Source organism: Nicotiana tabacum, chromosome 23, assembly GCF_000715075.1.
Source record: "Nicotiana tabacum cultivar K326 chromosome 23, ASM71507v2, whole genome shotgun sequence".
In the NCBI taxonomy this organism is placed as follows: Eukaryota; Viridiplantae; Streptophyta; class Magnoliopsida; order Solanales; family Solanaceae; genus Nicotiana; species Nicotiana tabacum.
The window spans coordinates 17,958,770-17,978,847 of record NC_134102.1 but is presented as its reverse complement, the minus strand read 5'-3'; the positions used below and the strand labels follow the sequence as shown (position 1 = coordinate 17,978,847).

General features: G+C 39.3%; 1 protein-coding gene across 4 annotated transcripts; it reads left to right on the top strand.

Annotated features, from left to right (window-relative positions):
• The first annotated feature begins 486 nt into the window (after window positions 1-486).
• LOC107831414 (UPF0481 protein At3g47200) lies at window positions 487-4,862 on the top strand. 4 transcript variants are annotated; one of them, XM_016659174.2, is made up of 5 exons: window positions 487-675; window positions 863-900; window positions 2,043-2,138; window positions 2,607-2,698; window positions 3,212-4,862. In XM_016659174.2, exons 4-5 carry the CDS (start codon window positions 2,627-2,629, stop codon window positions 4,655-4,657), a joined length of 1,518 nt encoding a protein of 505 aa, XP_016514660.1. In that variant the 5' UTR covers window positions 487-675; window positions 863-900; window positions 2,043-2,138; window positions 2,607-2,626; the 3' UTR covers window positions 4,658-4,862. The 4 variants fall into 4 exon arrangements, with proteins under 4 accessions (XP_016514660.1, XP_016514659.1, XP_075102605.1 ...); XM_016659173.2 differs by lacking the exon at window positions 863-900 and having other exon boundaries at window positions 490-675; XM_075246504.1 differs by lacking the exon at window positions 487-675 and having other exon boundaries at window positions 708-900; window positions 2,607-2,693.
• Window positions 4,863-20,078: the final 15,216 nt, after the last annotated feature.

The window sequence follows — 20,078 nt, the reverse complement described above, 5'->3', positions numbered from 1 at the left end:
TTCCTTACTTAACTGTTTTGTTCTTCATTAACGATTGGGTGCGAACCAAGGGTCTGATCGAGGAAAAACTACTGCTCAACCTAGGTTCAGGCTAGGACGTAATATTACAACTGGTTTGATCATTCATTTTGTCTTTAACTCGTTTATCTAATATTCTTGATTATTTGGGTTGAATCAATCCACATATCCTTAAAATCACGTATAAATTCAATTGTTATCCGATTTAAGGGTAAACAATATATAATCCTTATTTATTAGTATGACCATTAAATTGAATCAAGATAACGATTTTCAAAATTCTAATAAAGGTTAGAAATTTAAAAGCTGTTATAGTATAGTGGAAGAAACGTGCCAAAACGAAAATAATTGAGTAAAATAGTCTTTGATTTGATTCACTGGATTTCTCATTCACTTTTGTAATTATTGGCCAACTTTATTTTGTGTTGAAAGGGAAAACAAGGCCAGATATCTGATTTTTTTTTTTTCATTACGTATCATATACTTTCGATTAACTTTTGTAATTATTGGCCAACTTTATTTTGTGTTGAAAGGGAAAACAAGGCCAGGTATCTGATTCTTTTTTTTTCATCACGTATCTCATTCCTCTTAGAAATCCAGGAGAAGCAAAAGTTGAAGAGACCAACGAAAGAAGAAATTAACGGCCAAACCAAAGAGGTAACTTTCTGCATTTTCTCGTTCTATATATGCTCACTATAAAATAATTTATTATTATTTTCTACCTCAAGTGGAATCACATGACTCAAATGGATAATAATTTTGTTTGAGTCTTGAGATTCTTATTTTCTCTTCTTTCTTTTTTTCCGGTTTTACACTTGGTATTTATTACCTGCTTTGGGGCCAGATTAATCCGGAGTCACGGCGGAAAATCCCACCGTAGAGGTAAAATGCTCAGTATAAAAAATAACTTCATTCCCAAGGCCATTCTAACACGGTAGCCTTGGTTAAGATTGGATGAGTACTCATTACGGGTACCACCAGAGGCGGATCCAGGATTTAAATCATGTAGGTTTAACTTTTAAATTTTTTAGTATTGAACCCATTATATTTTTAAGTTATGGGTTCATCTCTACTAATTTTTGCAATTTTAATAAATTTTTACATATAAATTTTTACTCCGCATCAAAAGTTATGTGTTCAATTGAATCCGCCGAGTATACGCTAGATCGGCCCCTGGGTACCACATTCTCCGGTGGTTACTCATAATTAGTCCTGTGTTCTTTTGGAAATGATGTACAATTACAATCTGTGAATTGAAATTTAAAACAATTTTGTTACCATACCATTTTAAACCTATATTTTGTTACTTATTGGGATTACAGTTCAAGAAAGTAAAGAGGGATGGCGCACTCTAGGGATGTAAAAAATGTAAAAAAAAATCGATAAACTGTATCAAATCGATAATCCAAGTCAAATCGGAAAATAAATTCGATGTGGTTTGGTATTGAAAAATAAAACTCGACCATAATTGGTTTGATTTGGTTTTAACTAAAAATAGTCAAACCGAAACCAAACCAACCCGATAGTACATTTATATAATTTTTAAAAATATTCTATACATATAAATATTTATTGTAGTGTAATTTATAAATATTTCTTAAACTTTTTCACAGTTTTATCTTTTAACGTATTATTTCAAGTTTAGACTTAATATTATTTAATGGTAAATAAATTTTATAGCCCATAAATGTAGTAACTCAAACAAAGTTCAAATCAATACAAATGCTAACAAAAGAAATTCAATTCAATATTATGAATGATGATAGTGTTGGATAATTATTTTAGTTTTATATTGGTTTATAATGAAAATGCATAACTTAGTTTATCTTTTTCTTTAGTGCTTAGTTATGTAATTAATAACTTAGCTTAATTAATATTAGTCAAATCGGCACCATTATTATATATATGCCAAAGTCATTTTATAATAAAAACTCATTTCCATCATTAGGCATTATCAATAGTCGACTTCCGCTCAATTATTATTCCAAATTCATTTTATAATCAACACACGTTCCTATCATTAGGCAATTGGCAGGGAAATTTCTGGTACAGAGCGAGTCATAAAAGGAAAAAATATGATGCCCCAGTTCTCATCCTAATTAATTCAGGACAAGCAAGAGGTTAGTATTTCTGCATTTCTCATTCTATATATGCCTTGCAAAAGAATATTAGTTATATTCGTTTGCTAACTTTTTTTCTTTCATTCTTTGCTACCATTAAGATCTTTTTTAGAGTATATTGTATACTATGGGAACTGTGTAACATGACCATTTAAAAAAAAATTCATACAATATACACTTTGTAGAAATGGTAATTTTTGCTAGTTTTTAGAGGAACAACTGTAATTATGTACGCTGCAGTCCCAAGATAAGTAGAATCAGCTATATAAATCATCACTTTCTATTTTTCAGTTTATGGCATGTCAATCTTTTGTGTTTCCATTTCTTAAAATGTATTGTATTTTCTTTTTCTTATTTTCTTATTTTTGTGCAAAAGAATAGAAGTTAATACACCTGCAAATTGTAATTACTTTGGGTAAGATACAATAAAGTCTCAACCCTTATCTCCCTGTCTCTCTCTTGTTGTAGGAATTGCAGTTTCAAGAAGAATGGCACATCATATCCAGATTACCCAAATGGATCATCAAATTCCACTATTTGTTCAAACTTCTGCAAGTGAGGTCTCTCCTCGGACATTAGTTTTTTTCTTCTCTTTCAAATGAGGGGTTATAAAATGGGAAATCAAATTCTACCAATAAGGTTCAGGTTATCAACCAATGAAACTATTAAAATAACGTATTGATAAGTACTTTTTGTGGGTTTGTTTGTTTGTTGTTTTCTTGTTTTTTTAACTTACCATATGTCATGTGTTATCCAAATTAGGACTGAAATGAAATCTTACAATGTTTTATTTAAGTTCATTCCCTAATTATATTTTCTTCATTAAAATGAAAAATAATAATTAACAAGGCATGTATGAGAGATGTAGTGACTAGTGTTACTCTTCTTAGAGAATATAGACTTAATATTTCTCTACTCACTGCTTAATATTTAGTTACTTAAATCTTCATTTTTGAAATTGCCGGCCAGTCTTTAGAGTTTTTTTTAATTTTTTATCAATATCTAGTAACAATATATGTTGAGGAAACAAAACGCGAAAAAGAGAAACCATGACTCTTTTCAACTAATTACAGGTAGAAGACGGGAGGAAAGATGATCATTTAATCGAGATCAAGGAGCGATTAAAGTTACAAAGAGATAAATCTTTGAATCAAATATTTGATGAAAGATTTGAGGATTTGGATAATTCATCTATCAAATCCACTACCATATTCAAAGTAAATGCGGGCATTCGCGAATCAAACCCAGATGCTTATACACCAAAGATGATCTCCATAGGTCCTTACCATAAAGAAAATCAAGAACTTCATTCAATGAAAAAGTACAAACTATTATACCTACGACGGTTTCTCCAGCGGAAAGAGGGGCTTGATGTGGAAAGTTGCATAAGACAATTGGAGGAACTAAAGGATGAAGCACTAAAGTGTTATGAGGATATATACAGAGATATTGTTGTCAAATTTTCAGAAATGTTGTTACTTGATGGCTGTTTTGTGGTTGAGTTTATTCGAGAGAATTTTGAAATTAAGCTTAGAGGAGATTACCCCCTAATTATCAACGTGCTATGGATGAGGTATCAAGTATGTCGAGATTTATTGCTACTAGAAAACCAACTTCCTTTCTTTGTTCTCACCAAACTTCATGACATGACTAAGTGTCCTGAAGAACTAGAAGCCGACTTCATACGTATGGTGAAATCGACTATTTGTTATATCTCGCCAAATAAGATACCTATGCTCAAATCAGAAATTGATGGTGATGAAGAAAAACTCGATCATTTACTTCATGTGGTACACATGTTTTGTCGCCCATCAGAGATGACGAAAACTAGCCAAATCTCGAATTCTAGCATGAGAAAGGAATGTTGCAATATTAAAAGATATCTTGGAAAGAACTTGGGACTATTTAGGTCAAAAGAAGTCTCTGCCTCTATTTTTTGGCAGTCTTGGCAAGCTCCAAGTGTAACAGAGCTTTATGAAGCTGGTGCTAGTTTCTTAAAATTAGGAAGTTTCGAAGAAGATCTTATGGATAGAACAACTATGTTCGATATCAAGTTTGAGAATGGAGCGATACAAATTCCTTGTTTCGTAGTTGATGATTCAACGGAGGCCTTTCTGAGAAATTTGATAGCTTATGAGCAACACTCGACTAACTTATATCCTACATTTTTTTTGGATTATGCAGATATAGTGAGTCAACTTATTAAGTCACGTAAAGATGTGAATTTGCTACGCCTAAATGGAATCATACTTAACGGGCTAGCAGATGACGGAGAAGTGGCTAACATGTTCAATAAACTTGGAGAAGGGGTCGTGGTTGCTGCTGACAGCACCTACTACGCTGAAGAAAGCAGAAAAATGAGTCAACATTGCAAAAAGCCGTGGAATCAAATTATTGCAAATTTGAGGCCAAATTATTTTAGTAGTCCTTGGGCAGGAGCTTCAACTGTGGCAGCCGTCATACTCCTCATACTCACAGCTATGCAGACAATTCTAGCTTTCAGAGATGGTATTAAGTAGTGATCGACATTGCTGTAATATCATAAGATGGTTGATGAATATTGTGATGACCCGATAGGTCACTTTGAGTTTTAGCCTTTATTTTTGTATTTTGAGGCCTTGACTAGCTCCGTTTAGTTTTCTTCGATTTTGCGTGCAGTCTGTCTCTTGTTCTGGAATTTGTTTATGTGGAAAATTAAAGAAAATGTGAAATTTTGCCTTAAAATTCATTTGAGTTGGCTACGTTCAACATTTTATGTAAACGGACCCGAATCTGTGTTTTGATGGTCCCGGAGTCCATATCGTGATTTGGAACTTGAGCGTATGCCCGGAATCGAATTCGGAAGTACTTAACTTGAATTAACTTGAATTGTTGAATAATTCTCAGACTCCACAGTGTGGGATAATACTGAGTATGTTAAAACTAGCAATTTGAAGGTTTAAACAATTCCTAAGTTTGAGAGTAGGTTGACTTTGTTGCTACCGGATTCGGATTTCGGTTTCAAAACTTGGAATAGGTTCATTTCACCATTTATGACTTGTGTTCAAAGTTTGGTGCAAAAGAAAGTTGATTTGGCGTAATTCAGACATCTGTTTGTAAATTTGCATGTTCTTGAGTTTTTTAAAAATTTCATTCATTTTGATGTCTGATTCGTAATTCTAGGTGTTATTTTAGTATTTTGATCGCACGAACAAGTTCGTATGATATTTTTGGACTTGTGTACATGTTCGATTATGTCACGACCCCAAATTCCCTTTGTAGGATGTCGTGTTAGCACCTAGTCTCTAAGACTAGATAAGCCTATCAATGCGGATTAACTGAATATAAATTGAAATTTAATCTTCAACAGTCGAATAAATAAGAACTGCAAATTTAACAATTTGAACTCCCAAAATCCGGTAGGATTAAGTCACAAGATTCTAAGAATTTATTTCCAATGTCTGTATACATCAGAATCTAAAGGAAATAAAGAAGACAACATAATACAATAGAAGGGGACTCCCGAGTTTGCGGACACTGGCAAATATACCTTGAAATCTCCTCGTACGGCTAATTGATGCCTGGTCTGATAGGATGTACTTGGATCTGCACAAAAAGATGTGAAAAAATATAGTATGAGTATACTACAGCGGTACCTAGTAAGTGTCAAGCTTAACCTCGGTAGAGTAGTTACGAGGTCAAGCCAGGAAGAAATGTTTAACAATATAATAACAATAATGACAATGGGGATAAATCAAGTGAGTAGTATGTCACAATTTAACTACACAGAATAAGGGCAATTAACATCTCACCGAAGGGAAACAAAAATTTACAACTTTAAGGAAAACACCAAAAATAACCAAAGGCAATGCAGCCATAAAGAAATATCAACGAGGGCACTCCCGAGGTACCACCTCGTAGTCCCAAATCGTAAATAAATTCACAATATCTCATTTCCTTATATCACCGCGGGAGCCTTCATATTTAATTTTAAAAAAAATATTTTTCCCGAAATAACATCTCGCGTTTTAGCCACTCTTTTCATACCGCATGACTTCTAGTAATTTCCCTACTAGCCACGTGTATCAAGCCACCCTTATCTCACCGCATGCATTTCGACACCCAGACCTTATACCACCGCATATGTATAAATATCATAATATATCATAATTTGCACCCCATGTGCCCAAATATTTCAACGTGCCAAAATAAATAAACAACAACATTATTTCCAAAATACGGAACTCAAAACTCAATCACAATGAATACAAAAATAATCTCACAAAATATTCAGTAAAAATAATATTTCACAAATTTAACATCTTGACTTAACATCAAATTTTTAAATGTAAAATACTTCATTTTTAGTATATTGAAATTAAGAAATCCAACCTTCAAATAATGCACGGAACAAAAGGAACAGAGTTTCAGTTAAATAGGTAAAACACTTAGCACGAAAAAGTCAGACAAATTACAAAAATATAAAAATAGATTAATGATGATGAATATAACCGAATAAAATAATTTAATTAATATGCAACAATTCTCTACACAATTTAAAGACATAATCTTCCACATTTAGCCAGTGTACACACTCGTCACCTTATGTACACGACTTTCAACACATCAACATTTCATATCAATAACAATCCTAAGGGGAATTTCCCCCACGCAAGGTTAGACAAGTCACTTACCTCAAACCACGCTCAATCAGTCAAGTAGTATGCCTTTTCCTCTGTTTTTCGACTCCGATCGGATCAAATCTAGTCATAATTAAATTGATTCAATCAATACAAATTATAGGAATAATTTTCATATGAAAATACAAATTTTCTAACAAAATCCAAAATTTAACCCAAAAATCGCCCGTGGGGCCCACGTCTCGGAACCTGAAAAAAGTTACAAAATATGAACGCCCAGTCAACCACGAGTCCAACCATATAATATTTACCAAATTCCGACATCAACTCGACTTCCAAATCTCAAATTCTTATTTTGAAATCCCTAGGCCCAAATGTCTCAATTCTGTGGTTTTGAAATCCGGTCAACCTTTTCAACTTAAGTTTTCTACCTTGAGACTAAGTGTCTCAATTCATTCCGAAATATCTCCGGACTAGAACTGACTATCCCGTCAAGTCACAATACAGCTATAAAATACAGGTATAATGAGCATTAAATGGGGGAATGGGGATACAACTCCCAAAAAGACTGGTCGGGTCATTACATCCTACTCCTCTTAAACAAACGTTCGTCCTCAAACGAGTTTAGAATTATACATGGAGTGGTGAAAAGATGAGGATAACAGCTGCGCATATCATGCTCAGTCTCCCAAGTCGCCTCCTCGACTGGATGACCCCTCCATTGTACTTTTACTGAAGAAATGCTCTTTGATCTTAGCTTTCTAACATGTCTGTCCAAAATGACCACTGGCTCCTCGACATAAGATAGATCCTTATCCAACTGGACTGAGCTGAAGTCTAACACATGCGATGGATCGTCGTGATACTTCCGGAGTATGAAAACATGGAACACTGGATGACCTCCATAGAGACTAGGTGGTAGTGCAAGCGTGTAAGCCACTTCTTCAACCCTTTCAAGAATTTCCAAAGGCCTAATATACCTAGGGCTAAACTTGCCCTTCTTTCAAAATATCATAACACCCTTCATGGGCGAAACCCGAAACAAGACTCGCTCACCAACCATGAATGGAACATCACGAACCTTCCGATTCGCATAATCCCTTTTGTCTAGATGTGGTTGTACGAAGCCAATCCTGAATTCATTTACCCTTTCCCAAAGAATCTTGAACCAAGTCTGTATCTAATTGTCTAGCCTCGCCCAGCTCAAATCAACCCACTAGAGACCGGTACCGCTTGCCATACAAGGTCTCATACGAAGCCATCTGAATACTCGACTTGTAGTTATTTTTGTAAGCAAACTCCACAAGTGGTGAGAACTTATCCCAAGCACCCCCAAAATCTATCACACACGCACGAAGCATATCCTCTAGTATCTGAATAGTGCGCTCGAACTGCCCGTCCGTCTGAGGGTGAAATATTGTACTCAACTCCACACGACTACCCAACTCTCATTGTACGACTCTCCAGAACCGTGATGTAAATTGCATACCCCGGTCAGATATGATAGATACCGGTACGCCATGAAGCCTAACAATCTTGCGAACGTAAACCTGAGCCAGTTGCTCTGAAGAGTAAGTAGTAACCACACGAATGAAATGAGCTGACTTGGTCAATCTATCCAGAATCACCCTAAACAACATCGAACTTTCTCTGAGTCTGTGGGAGCCCAACAACAAAATCTATAGTGATTCGCTCCCATTTCCACTCTGAATCTCTAACTTCTAAAGCAATCTACCCGGTCGTTGATGCTCATATTTCACCTGTTGACAATTTAGGCACTGGGAGACATACTCCAATATGTCGTTCTTCATCCGGCTTCACCAATAGTGTTGCCTCAAATCTTGATACATCTTCGTGATGCCTGGATGAATAGAGTACCGCGAATTGTGAGCCTCTTGGAGAATCAACTCAAGCAAACCATCTGCATTAGACACACATAGCCTACCCTGCATCCGTAACACTGTCATCTCCAATAGTGACTTCTTTGGCGTCACCGTGCTCAACTGTGTTCTTAAGGATAAGAAGATAGGGGTCATCAAAGTGACACTCCCTGATACGATCATATAGAGAAGAGTGAGAAACCACACAAGCCAAAACTCGGCTCGGCTAAAAAACATCCAATCTAACAAACTGGTTGGCCAAGGCCTGAACATCCAAGGCTAGGCCTCCCCGCTACTGGTAAGTATACTAAGCTGCCCAAACTCTCCGCCTTACGACTCAAGGCATCATCTACCATATTGGCCTTTACGGGATGATAGATAATGGTAATATCATAATCCTTAAGCAATTTCAACCAACTCCGCTACCGCAAATTAAGATCCTTCTGTTTAAACAGATGTTGTAGACTCTGCTGATCGGTATAAACCTCACAATGGATAACGTACAAATAATGCCGCCAAATCTTCATGGCATGAATAGTAGCTGCTAAATCAAGGTCATGGACCGGATACTTCTTCTCATGTACATTTAACTGTCTGGATGAATAGGCAATCACCCTATCGTATTATATCAAACACTGCACCGAGACCAATACGCGACGCATCACAATACACAGTATAATACCCTGACCTTGTGGGCAACACTATTACTGGGGTTGTAGTCAAAGTTGTCTTGAGCTTTTGAAATATCTCCTCACATTCCTCGGTCCAGCTGAACGGAGCACCCTTTTGGGTCAATCTGGTCATAGGTTCAGCAATAGAAGAGTAACCCTCTACAAATCGGTGATAATACCCCGCCAAGCCAAGAAAACTCCTGATCTCAGTAGATGATGGCGGTCTGGGCCAACTCTGCGCTGCTTCAATTTTCTTCGGATCTACCCGGATCCCCTTGTTCGTTACCATATGACCCAAAAGTCATACTGAATCAAGCCAGAATTCATACTTTGAAAATTTTGCATACAACTTCTTTTCTCTCAAAGTCCGAAGCACAGTCCTCAGGTGTTGTTCATGATCTTCCGACTCCGGGAATACACCAGAATGTCATCAATAAACACAATGACGAAAGAATCAATATAGGGATGAAATACTCTATTCATTAAGTGCATAAATGTTGCTAGGGCGTTGGTTAGCCCAAATGACATTACAAGGAACTCATAATGACCATACCGAGCCGTGAAGGCATTCTTCAGTATATCTGACTCCCAAATCTTCAACTGATGATAGCATGAACGTAAGTCTATCTTAGAAAACACTCTAGCACCCTGAAGCTGATAAAAAAGGTCATCAATACGTGGAAATGGATACTTGTTCTTCCCTGTAGCCTTATTTAACTGGCGGTAATCAATACACATGCATTGAATCATCCTTGTTCTTTACAAATAAGGCAGAAGCACCCCAAGACGATGCTCTAGGATGAACAAAACCCTTATCAAGTAGTTCCTGTAACTGCTCTTTTAATTCTTTCAATTCAGGTGCGGCCATACGATATGGTGGTATAGAGATGGGCTGAGTGCCCGATAACAAATCAATGCCAAAATCAATATCCATGTCGGGTGGCATACCCAGAAGATCCGCGGGAAATACATCAGGAAAATCCCTTACTACAGGAACTGACTCCACTGTAGGATTATCAACACTATCATCTCTCACAAAGGCCACATACGCATCACAACCCTTCTCAACCATTCGTCGAGCCTTAAGAAATGAAACAACCCTTCTAAGAACATGATCCAAGGTACCTCTCCACTATAGCCGTGGTAGACCTGGCATAAACAATGTCACAGTCTTGGTATGACACTCAAGGATAGCGTGATAGGGCGACAACCGGTCCATGACCAAAATAACATTGAAATCTACCATACTGAGAAATAATAAATCAGCTTTGGTCTCAAAACCACTGATAATAATCAAACAAGACTGATACATGCGGTCAACAATAATAGAATCACCCACGGGTGTAGATACATAAACAGAAGAACTCAAAGAATCACGGGATATGCCCAAACACAGAGCAAACTAAGATGACACATAAGAATAAGTGGAGCCTAGATCAAATAAGACTGATGCATCTTTATGGCATACTGGAATAATGCATGTGATAAACGAATCGGATGCAACTGCCTCCGTCCTAGTAGGAAGGGCATAATAGCTGGTCTGGCCTCCCCCTCTAGGGCGACCTCTACCTGTCCGACCTCCACCTCTAGTTGGCTGTGCCAGTGGAGTAGAAACTGGTGCAATAATGATGTCCTGAGAAGCCTGTGGGCCCTGTGGAATAGGCGGGGCCTGAGAAATCTGTGGAGGTTCACCCATCCTAAATCTGGGGCAATCCCTCATTATATGACGAGTGTCACCACACTCAAAACAATCCCTCAGAAGACTTGGCTGGCGGGACTAGCTTGGGCTTGATCGAATAGACTGACCGCTGAAATTACCCCATGTAGGAGGTATAGTAGACACCGGCGGTGCATAATATGGAACTTGAGGTCTGGGAGTAGCCGAAACACTGTTAGAAGTGCTGAATGAATAGGACAACTCACATAGCCTCTACCATGATGGGCTCTAGCTGGGGAATGATAACTATTATATGTGTCTGAATCTCGAGGTCTCGTAGTTTCCGTCTCTTCTCTCTCCCGAGTCCGCATACCCTCCAATCTCCTAGAAATTGACACCACCTGTAGGTATGTGATGTTGATCTCCATTTCTCGGGCAATACTAAATCTGATACTAGGGTTGAGTTGCTCAATAAATCTGCGAACCTGCTCTCGAACAGTAGTAACTAAGGTTGGTGCATGCCTAGACAAATCACTGAATCAGACCGCATATTCTGACACAGTCATAGAACCCTGGCGCAGCTGCTCAAGAACATATCTGAAAATTGAGTCCAAGTCAGCGAAGCTGCCTCAACCGGACTATCCAACGCATATGCCCGCCACCACTGGTAGGCCGCTCTTCTAAGGTGGAATGCCGAGAAAGAAACCCTACTAGAATCCACAATATCCATAGTACGAGCGATACAATGACATTCCTCAAGAAAACCCTGAGCATTATCTGAAGCTAAACTGCTGAAAATGGGAGGGTGGTACTTCTTGTACCTCTCGAGCCTGAGTTTCTCCCCATCCGCAATTGCTTCCCTAGCCTCGAGCCGAACTGGGACAACTGGTTGCATTGGTATAACCTCTGGAGTATGGTTAACCTTGGCCGATGGCTCTGGATATTAGCGGTGGGCGTCCGTGTTCCTCCCCCAGCATGAGATATGGCAGGAGCAAGTGGAATCAACCTTGCATGAGCTAGGGTTCCAAACATGTTCAAAAACTAAGCAAGAGTCTCCTGAAGTGCAGGGGTAGTAATAGGCGTCTCAGGTGCCTACTCTCTAACTAGATATATTGGTGGCTCTACTGCAGCAGCTCATGCCGGTGCTCTGGCTGCACCATGTGGTCTTCCTCGGCCTCTAGGTCGGCCTCTGCCCCGGCCCCGACATCTTGCGGCTCCAACATGGGGTGTGGGTGTCTGATCATCAGATCTAGTTGTGCGTTTCCTCACCATATGTGAAAGAATAGAAAGACAAGAGTTTAGAATTTCGAAGTCAACAAATGCGCACGATAAGGAATCAAAGAAGTGAACATTTCCTAATAGTTCCATAGCCTCCCAAAGATAAGTACAGACGTCTCCATAGCGATCCGCGAGACTCTACTAAACTTGTTTGTGACTCATAACACCTATGAACCTAGATCTACGATACCAACTTGTCACGATCCCAAATTCCCTCCGTAGGATGTCTTGATCGAACCCAGTCTCTAAGACTAGGTAAGCCTATCAATGCAGAATAACAAAATATAAATTAAAATTTAATCCTCAACAGTCGAATAAATAAGAACTGCAAATTTAACAATTTCATCTTCATCTCCCAAAACCTGGTAGGAATAAGTCACAAGATTCTAAGAATTTATTCCCAAAGTCTCTATACATCAGAGTCTAACGGAAATAAGGAAGACATCATAATAAGATAAAAGGGGACTCCGAAGTCTGTGGACGCTGGCAGATATACCTCGAAGTCTCCTCATACAAAATTCACTGATACATGGTTTGATAGGATGTACCTTGATTTGCACAAAAAGATGTGCAGAAATGTAGTATGAGTACACCACATCAGCACCCAGTAAGTGCCAAGCCTAACCACGGTATAGTAGTGACGAGGCCAGGTCAGGCCCTACTAGAATAATAAGGAAAACACCAAAAATAACCAAAGGCAATGCAGCCATAAAGAAATATCAACAAGGGCACTCCCGAGATACCGCCTCGTAGTCCCAAATCGTAAATAAATTCACATTATCTCATTTCCTTATATCACCGTGGGAGCATTCACATTTAATTTTAAAGAAAATATTTTTTCAGAAATAGCATCCCGCATTTTAGCCACCCTTCTCATACCGCATGGCTTCTAGTAGTTTCCCTACTAGCCACGCGTAACAACCCACCCTTATCTCATCGCATGCATTTCAACACCCGGACCTTATACCACGCATGCGTATCACTATCACAATATATCATAATTTGCACCTCAAGTGCCCAAATATTTCAACTTGCCAAAATAAATCAAAAACAATATTATTTCCACAATACAGAGCTCACGGCTCAATCACAATGAATACAAAACAAATCTCACAAAATATTCAGCAAAAATAATATTTCACAAATGCAACATCTTGACTTAACATCAAATTTTTAAATGTAAAATACTTCATTTTTAATAATATTTAAATTAAGAAATCCAACCTTCAAATAATGCATGGAACAAAAGGAACATGTCAGGCAAATTTCAAAACTATAAAAATAGATCAATGATGATGAATATAACCAAATAAAATAATTTAATTAATATGCAACATTGCTCTATACAATTTAAAGACATAATCTTCCACATTTAGCCCGTGTACACACTCGTTACCTCGTGTACACGACTTTCAACACATCAACATTTTCATATCAATACCAATCCTAAGAAATATTTTCCAAACACAAGGTTAGACAAGTCATTTACCTCAAACCACGCTCAATTACTCAAGTAGTATGCATTTTCCTCGATTTTCTAACTCAGATCGGCTCGAATCTAGTCATAATTAAATCGATTCAATCAATACAAATTATAGGAATAATTTCCCTATAAAAATATAAATTTTCTAACAAAATCCGAAATTTAACCCAAAAATCGCCCGTTGGGCCCACGTCTCGGAACCCGAGTCCAACCATAAAAGTTTTACCAAATTCCGACATCAACTCAACCTCCAAATCTCAAATTCTTATTTTGAAATACCTAGGCCCAAATTCTCTAATTTCACCTCAAAAACATATAATCTAATCGAAATACTCAATGATAATCCAGTATTATTGACTATGAATGAGCACAAGTGACTTACCTCAAGTTTTTCCGTGAATATTTCTTTGAAACATCGCCCAACCGTGTTGGAAATGTCATGGATGAGCCCCTCTGATTTGGTACCTCTCTAATTTTGTACACTACTAGAGGTTCCGCTTCTGCGAAAACTTAATCGCTTCTGCGGTCTTGTAGATACGAGGTCCCGCCCACTTCTGCAGTTTCGTTCACTTCTATAGACAAGAGGTCCGCTTCTGCGGTCTCGCTTTTGCGGTCTCGAGTTGCCCCCCTTCACTACGCATTTGTGGAGCATGGCTCATATCTGCGAGCTCGCAAATGCAGAGATCTTCACACACTTCCGACCTAGCCCTAGGCCAAGCCCCTTTCCTCTTCTGCACCTTGCCAGCCGCACCTGCGGCAACGCACCTACATGAACAGTTCTGCAGGTGTGATTGCACCAGAAGGTAGAAAACTCTAGCTTTGCTCTAAGTCCAAATTTGATTCGTTAACCATCCGAAACTCACCCGAGGTTCCCGGGACCTAAACCAAATACACCAACCAGTCCTAAAATATTATACGAACTTAGTCGAAACCTCAAATCACATCAAGCAATGCTAAAATCACGAATCATACCCCAATTCAAGCTTAAGGAACTTACGAATTTCCAACTTCTACATTCAATGCCGAAACCTATCAAATCAAGTCCGATTGACCTCAAATTGGCACACAAGTCATGAATGACATAACAGACCTATTCATATTTCAAAAATCAGATTCCGACCCCGATATCAAAAAGTCAACTCCCCGGTCAAACTTCCAAACTTAAGTTTCTATTTTAGCCATTTTGAGCCTAATTTAGCTACGGACTTCCAAATAATTTTCCGTACACGTTCCTAAGTCCAAAATCACCATACAAAGCCATTGGAATCATCAAAACTCTATTCTGGGGGTCGTTGTCATATAAGTCGACATCCGGTCAACCTTTTTAACTTATGTTTTTAACCTTGAGACTAATTGTCTCAATTCATTCTGAAATCTCTCCGGACTAGAACTAACTACCCCCGGCAAGTCACAATACATCTATAAAGTACAAAATGAGCAATAAATGGGGGAATGCGGCTACAACTCTCAAAATGACTGGTCGGGTCCTTACAGATTAAGAGACCGAGGGGCTCGGGTGAGTTTCGGACATGTTGCAGAGTGTTTGATAGAGTTAGAATTCTGCTGGTTTTGTTTTTCACATGTCTTAGTTCTCGCAATTGCGAGTTTAGGACATTTGTGATAGTAGGATGAGCTTTGCCAGGTTCAAATTTGTGAACAGATTATTCGCATTTGCGATGGCGTACTGGGGTGAGTTGGTTTGCATTTGTGATCAAAGTGGTCGCATTTGCGGAATGTCCCATGTTCGCATTTGCGAACAAATCATCACATTTTTTATGGTAGAATAGGTGTGGGGAGTTCGCTTTGGCGAGGACTTCATCGCATTTGCGAGGTTCACATTTGCGAACACCATGTCACATTTGTGACATCTACGACTGGACAAAAAGCCGAGGGATGAAGTTTTAGCCTCATTTCCATATTTTGAAACCCTAAGCTCGGTAGGAGGCGATTTTGAAGATGGAAATTCATCTACAAACTTTGGGCAGTGATTCTAATACATTTATAATCATATTTCATCAGTTTATCTTAGATTTTAACATCAAATTCATGTGAATCAAAGTGAAAATTTGTGAAACCTTGTTAAGTTTTTGAAAAATAAGAAATTGAGTTTTGAGAGTCGATTAGGACTCGAATTTTGAAACTAATCATTTATATGAACTCGTGGGGTCATGGGTAGTCAAAATCTACTATTGGACTCGGGTGTTTGGCCGAACGTGTCTGGATTAACTTTTGTTGACCTTTTGAGAAAAGTGTAAAGATCTTAGCTTTATGTATTGTAATTAATTTCCCTACCTTGGATGAATCTTTCTCTGTGTGTATGTTGTTGGGAATATAGTTACAGGAAAGTTATTAGAGAAGGATGGTACATCATTGTCACGATCCAAAATCAACCGCCGTGATGGCACCTATCGTGGAACTAGGATAGCCTCAACTGAACAACCCAACACCAACAACTATAAGTTTGAAAACGTTAACGGAAAAATTTAACATTTAAGAAAAAAACTGTTTAAAACATATGAAAATCCCAAAGTGATACAATCCAGCCCAAAACCAGGGTGTCCCTGAGTACATGAGCGTCTAGTTCAGAAATACAGTCTATTACAGTATCTAGAGATATAAACTGAAAGTACGACAAGATAAAGAAGGAGAGTCAAGGCCCGCGAACACAGTGCAACTACCTTGATAGCCTCCAAAAGTCTAGGATCCTCAATCAGCAACCGTCGCTACGACCGGTATAGCTTGGATCTGCACACGAGGTGCAGGGAGTAACGTGAGTACACCAACTCAGTAAGTAACAAGTCCAAACTTTGGACTGAAAGGTAGTGACGAACTCAACCTCAATAGGTATAACTGAAATATATGTGCAGAAACGTAGGCATGCTTTAAAATCAAATATACAGCTCAAACAGTAAAGGAAATATAGGTATGAATGGAGTAAGGTATACAACTTAGCTATCTCTACATGCCAATGCACAAACTGAATGAAATGCACCATGTGCTCTACTCTTAAGTATTCAACCACTCGGTACTGTATATGGCCATCCGGCCCAGGGAAATCCATCCCGGAACATATGCAAAACTAACTATAAGTCACCAGTACCGAGGAAAAAGGGCAATCCAACCATGTGGAGAAATCCATCTCCAGGTATCAAGTACTTCAGAAAAATTCATGTCCAGGGAAATCCATCCCTCAATAATATCATCCGCGCTCACTGGGGGTGTGTTACAGACTCCGGAGGGGCTCCTATATCCCAAGCGCTATCATAATTCTTAATATATCGATGCGGCGTGCAGCCCGATCCCATAACTGTCACGCATAACCAGGCACTCAGCCTCACTTAGTCATCAACCTTTCCAGTCTCACCACGGGCTCATAATGTCATGAAAACAACCCGGAACAATGCTATGATGAATCAATAAATAACTGAGACTGAGATATGATATAAAAATGCATGATCATGACTGAGTATGAAATAGTAAATAAAAACTAGTGAGATGATAGCAAGAAATGACCGCTAAGGGTTCAAAGAATACTGACACAAAGCTAAACATGATATCTAGCATGATTTACAACTCAACTAGTTTAACACATGATGAAAACATGGATATCAATAGGATAGAGTCACTAAACGGTGCCATGGAATAACCTAGGTCCCAATTCTCACGGTGCACGCCCTCACGTCCGTCACTTGACATGAGCACCACCTCAATTCCAATCACATAACACATAACTTGGGGTTTCGAACCCTCAGAACCAAGTTTGAAAGTGTTACTTACCTTCAACCAAGCAAAACCCTACTCCACGACACCTTTGCTTCTCTAATCGGCCTCCAAACGTCCCGAATCTAGCCACAAGTAATACAATACGATTAATATATACTAAAGGAATCAATTCCACAAGAAAAATATCAAATTAGAGTCAAAATCTGAAATCAACTCAAACCCGGCCTCCCGGGCCCATGTATCGAAATCCAACAAAAGTCAAAAAACCCGAAAACCCATTCACTCACGAGTCTAACCATACAAAATTTATCAAAATCCGACATCATTTGGTCCTTCAAATCCTTAAATTTCTCTCTCCAAAATCCCAAGCCCTAACCCCTTATTTCATTTCAACAATCCTACTAATTAGGTGAAAAAGCAACGGGAAATCACCATAGCTAATGATAATAGAGCTCAAACAACTTACCTCAGTGAATAACCTTGAATTCCCTTCAAACATCCCCTCAAAAGCTCCAAAGTCCGAGTTAAAAATGGTGAAAATGAGCAAAAATCACGAAATCCTCAATTTATACAATCTGCCCAACGATACCGCACCTGCGGTCCCTTTTTCCGCTTCTGTGACGCTGCACCTACAAATATTCTATTACAGGTGCAACTCTCACTTAAGAGACCAGGTTCCACATCTGCAGCCAAATCCCGCGCCTGCAGAAGCGCACCTGCATATCTCTCACCGCTTCTGCTAAGCTTGCCAAAATCCTCCTTTCCGCATCTACGCCCCAGGTCTCGCACCTGCGGGATCGCATATGCGACAACCTTCTCACCCCTGTGGTTTCATCCCACCTTAGCCTTGACCGCACCTACGACTTTTCCAAGTGCTTCTGTGCCCTCGCACCTGCGGCTCCCCCTCCGCAGGTGCAGAAATACTAGTAGCAGCAGCTTCAACTGCATTTATCCAGCTTAAAACAATCCGTTAACCACCCGGAATCACTCCGAGCCCCTTGAGACCTCAACCAACTATACCAACAAGTCATATATCAACATACAAACTTAGTTGAGCCTTCGAATCACTCAAAACAGCATCAAAACACCAAATTACCCTCGGATTCATTCCTAAGAATTTTTAAACTTCCGAATTCCACAACCGACGCCGAAACCTACCAAACCACGTCCGAATGACCTCAAATTTTACACACACATCACAAATGACACCACGAAACTACTCCAACTTCCGGAAATCCATTCGGACCCTGGTATCAAATTTTCCACTGCCGATCGAAATTGCCAAATTTCCAACTTTCGCCAATTCAAGCCTAATTTCACTACGGACTTTCAAATCACATTCCGGACGTGCACCTAAGTCCAAAATCACGTAACGAAGCTAATGGAACCATCAGAATTAAATTCTGAGATCATTTACACACAAGTCAATATACGGTTGACTATTTCCAACTTAAGCTTCTACTTTAGAGACTAAGTGTCTCAATTCACTCTGAAACCACTCCGGACCCGAACCAACTGACTCGGTATATCATAATATAGATGAAAGACATAAGAAGAAGCAGAAATGAGGGAAACGGGGCTATAACTCTTGAAACGACCGGCCGGGTCGTTACATCCTCTCCTCTTAAACAAATGTTCGTCCTTGAACGGGTCTAGAAACATACATGGAGTCTCGAATAGGCGTGGATATCTGGTCTGCATCGCCCGCTCGGTCTCCCAGGTGGCCTCCTCCACCGGCTGACCTCTCTACTGCACCATCGCTGAAGTCATATGGCTCTACATCATAAGTCATATCACCCTCCAACTGAACCATGCTGAAGTCCAAAACATGGGACGTATCGCCAACATACTTCCAGCGCAAGAAACACTGGATGCACACGGTGGCATGGCAAGCTTATAAGCCAACTCCCCTAACCTCTGAAGCACCTCAAAAGGCCCAGTAAACCGGGGGCTCAACTTGCCCTTCTTCCCACACCTCATAACACCCTTCATGGGTAATACTTTCAGCAAAATCTTCTCCCCAACCATAAAATACACATCACGGACCTTCCTGTTCGCGTAGCTCTTCTGCCTAGACTGCGTCGTGCGAAGCCGTTCCTGAATAAATTTCACCTTATCTAATGCATCCTGGACCAAGTCTGTACCCAAGATCCTAGTCTCACCCGACTCAAACCATCCTAATGGATATCTACACCTCCTCCCATATAAAGCCTCATACGGAGCCATCTCAATGCTAGACTGATATATGTTGTTATATACAAACTCCGCGAGCGGCAGAAACTAATCCCATGAACCCCCAAAGTCAATGACACAAGCGCGTAACGTCCTCCAATATCTGAATAGTGAGCTCGGACTTCCCGTCCATCTAAGGGGGAAAAGTTGTGCTCAACTCAACTTGAGTACCCAACTCTCACTGCACGGCCCTCCAAAACTGCGATGTAAACCGAGTGCCCTTATCTGAAATGATGGAAACTGGGACACCATGCAGGCGAACGATCTCTCGGATGTAAATCTCCACCAACCGCTCCAAGAGTAAGTAGTACCAACTCGAATGAAGTGCGCGGACTTGGCCAGCCCATCCATGACAAACCATATAGCATCAAACTTACTCGAAGTCTGTGGGAGCCCA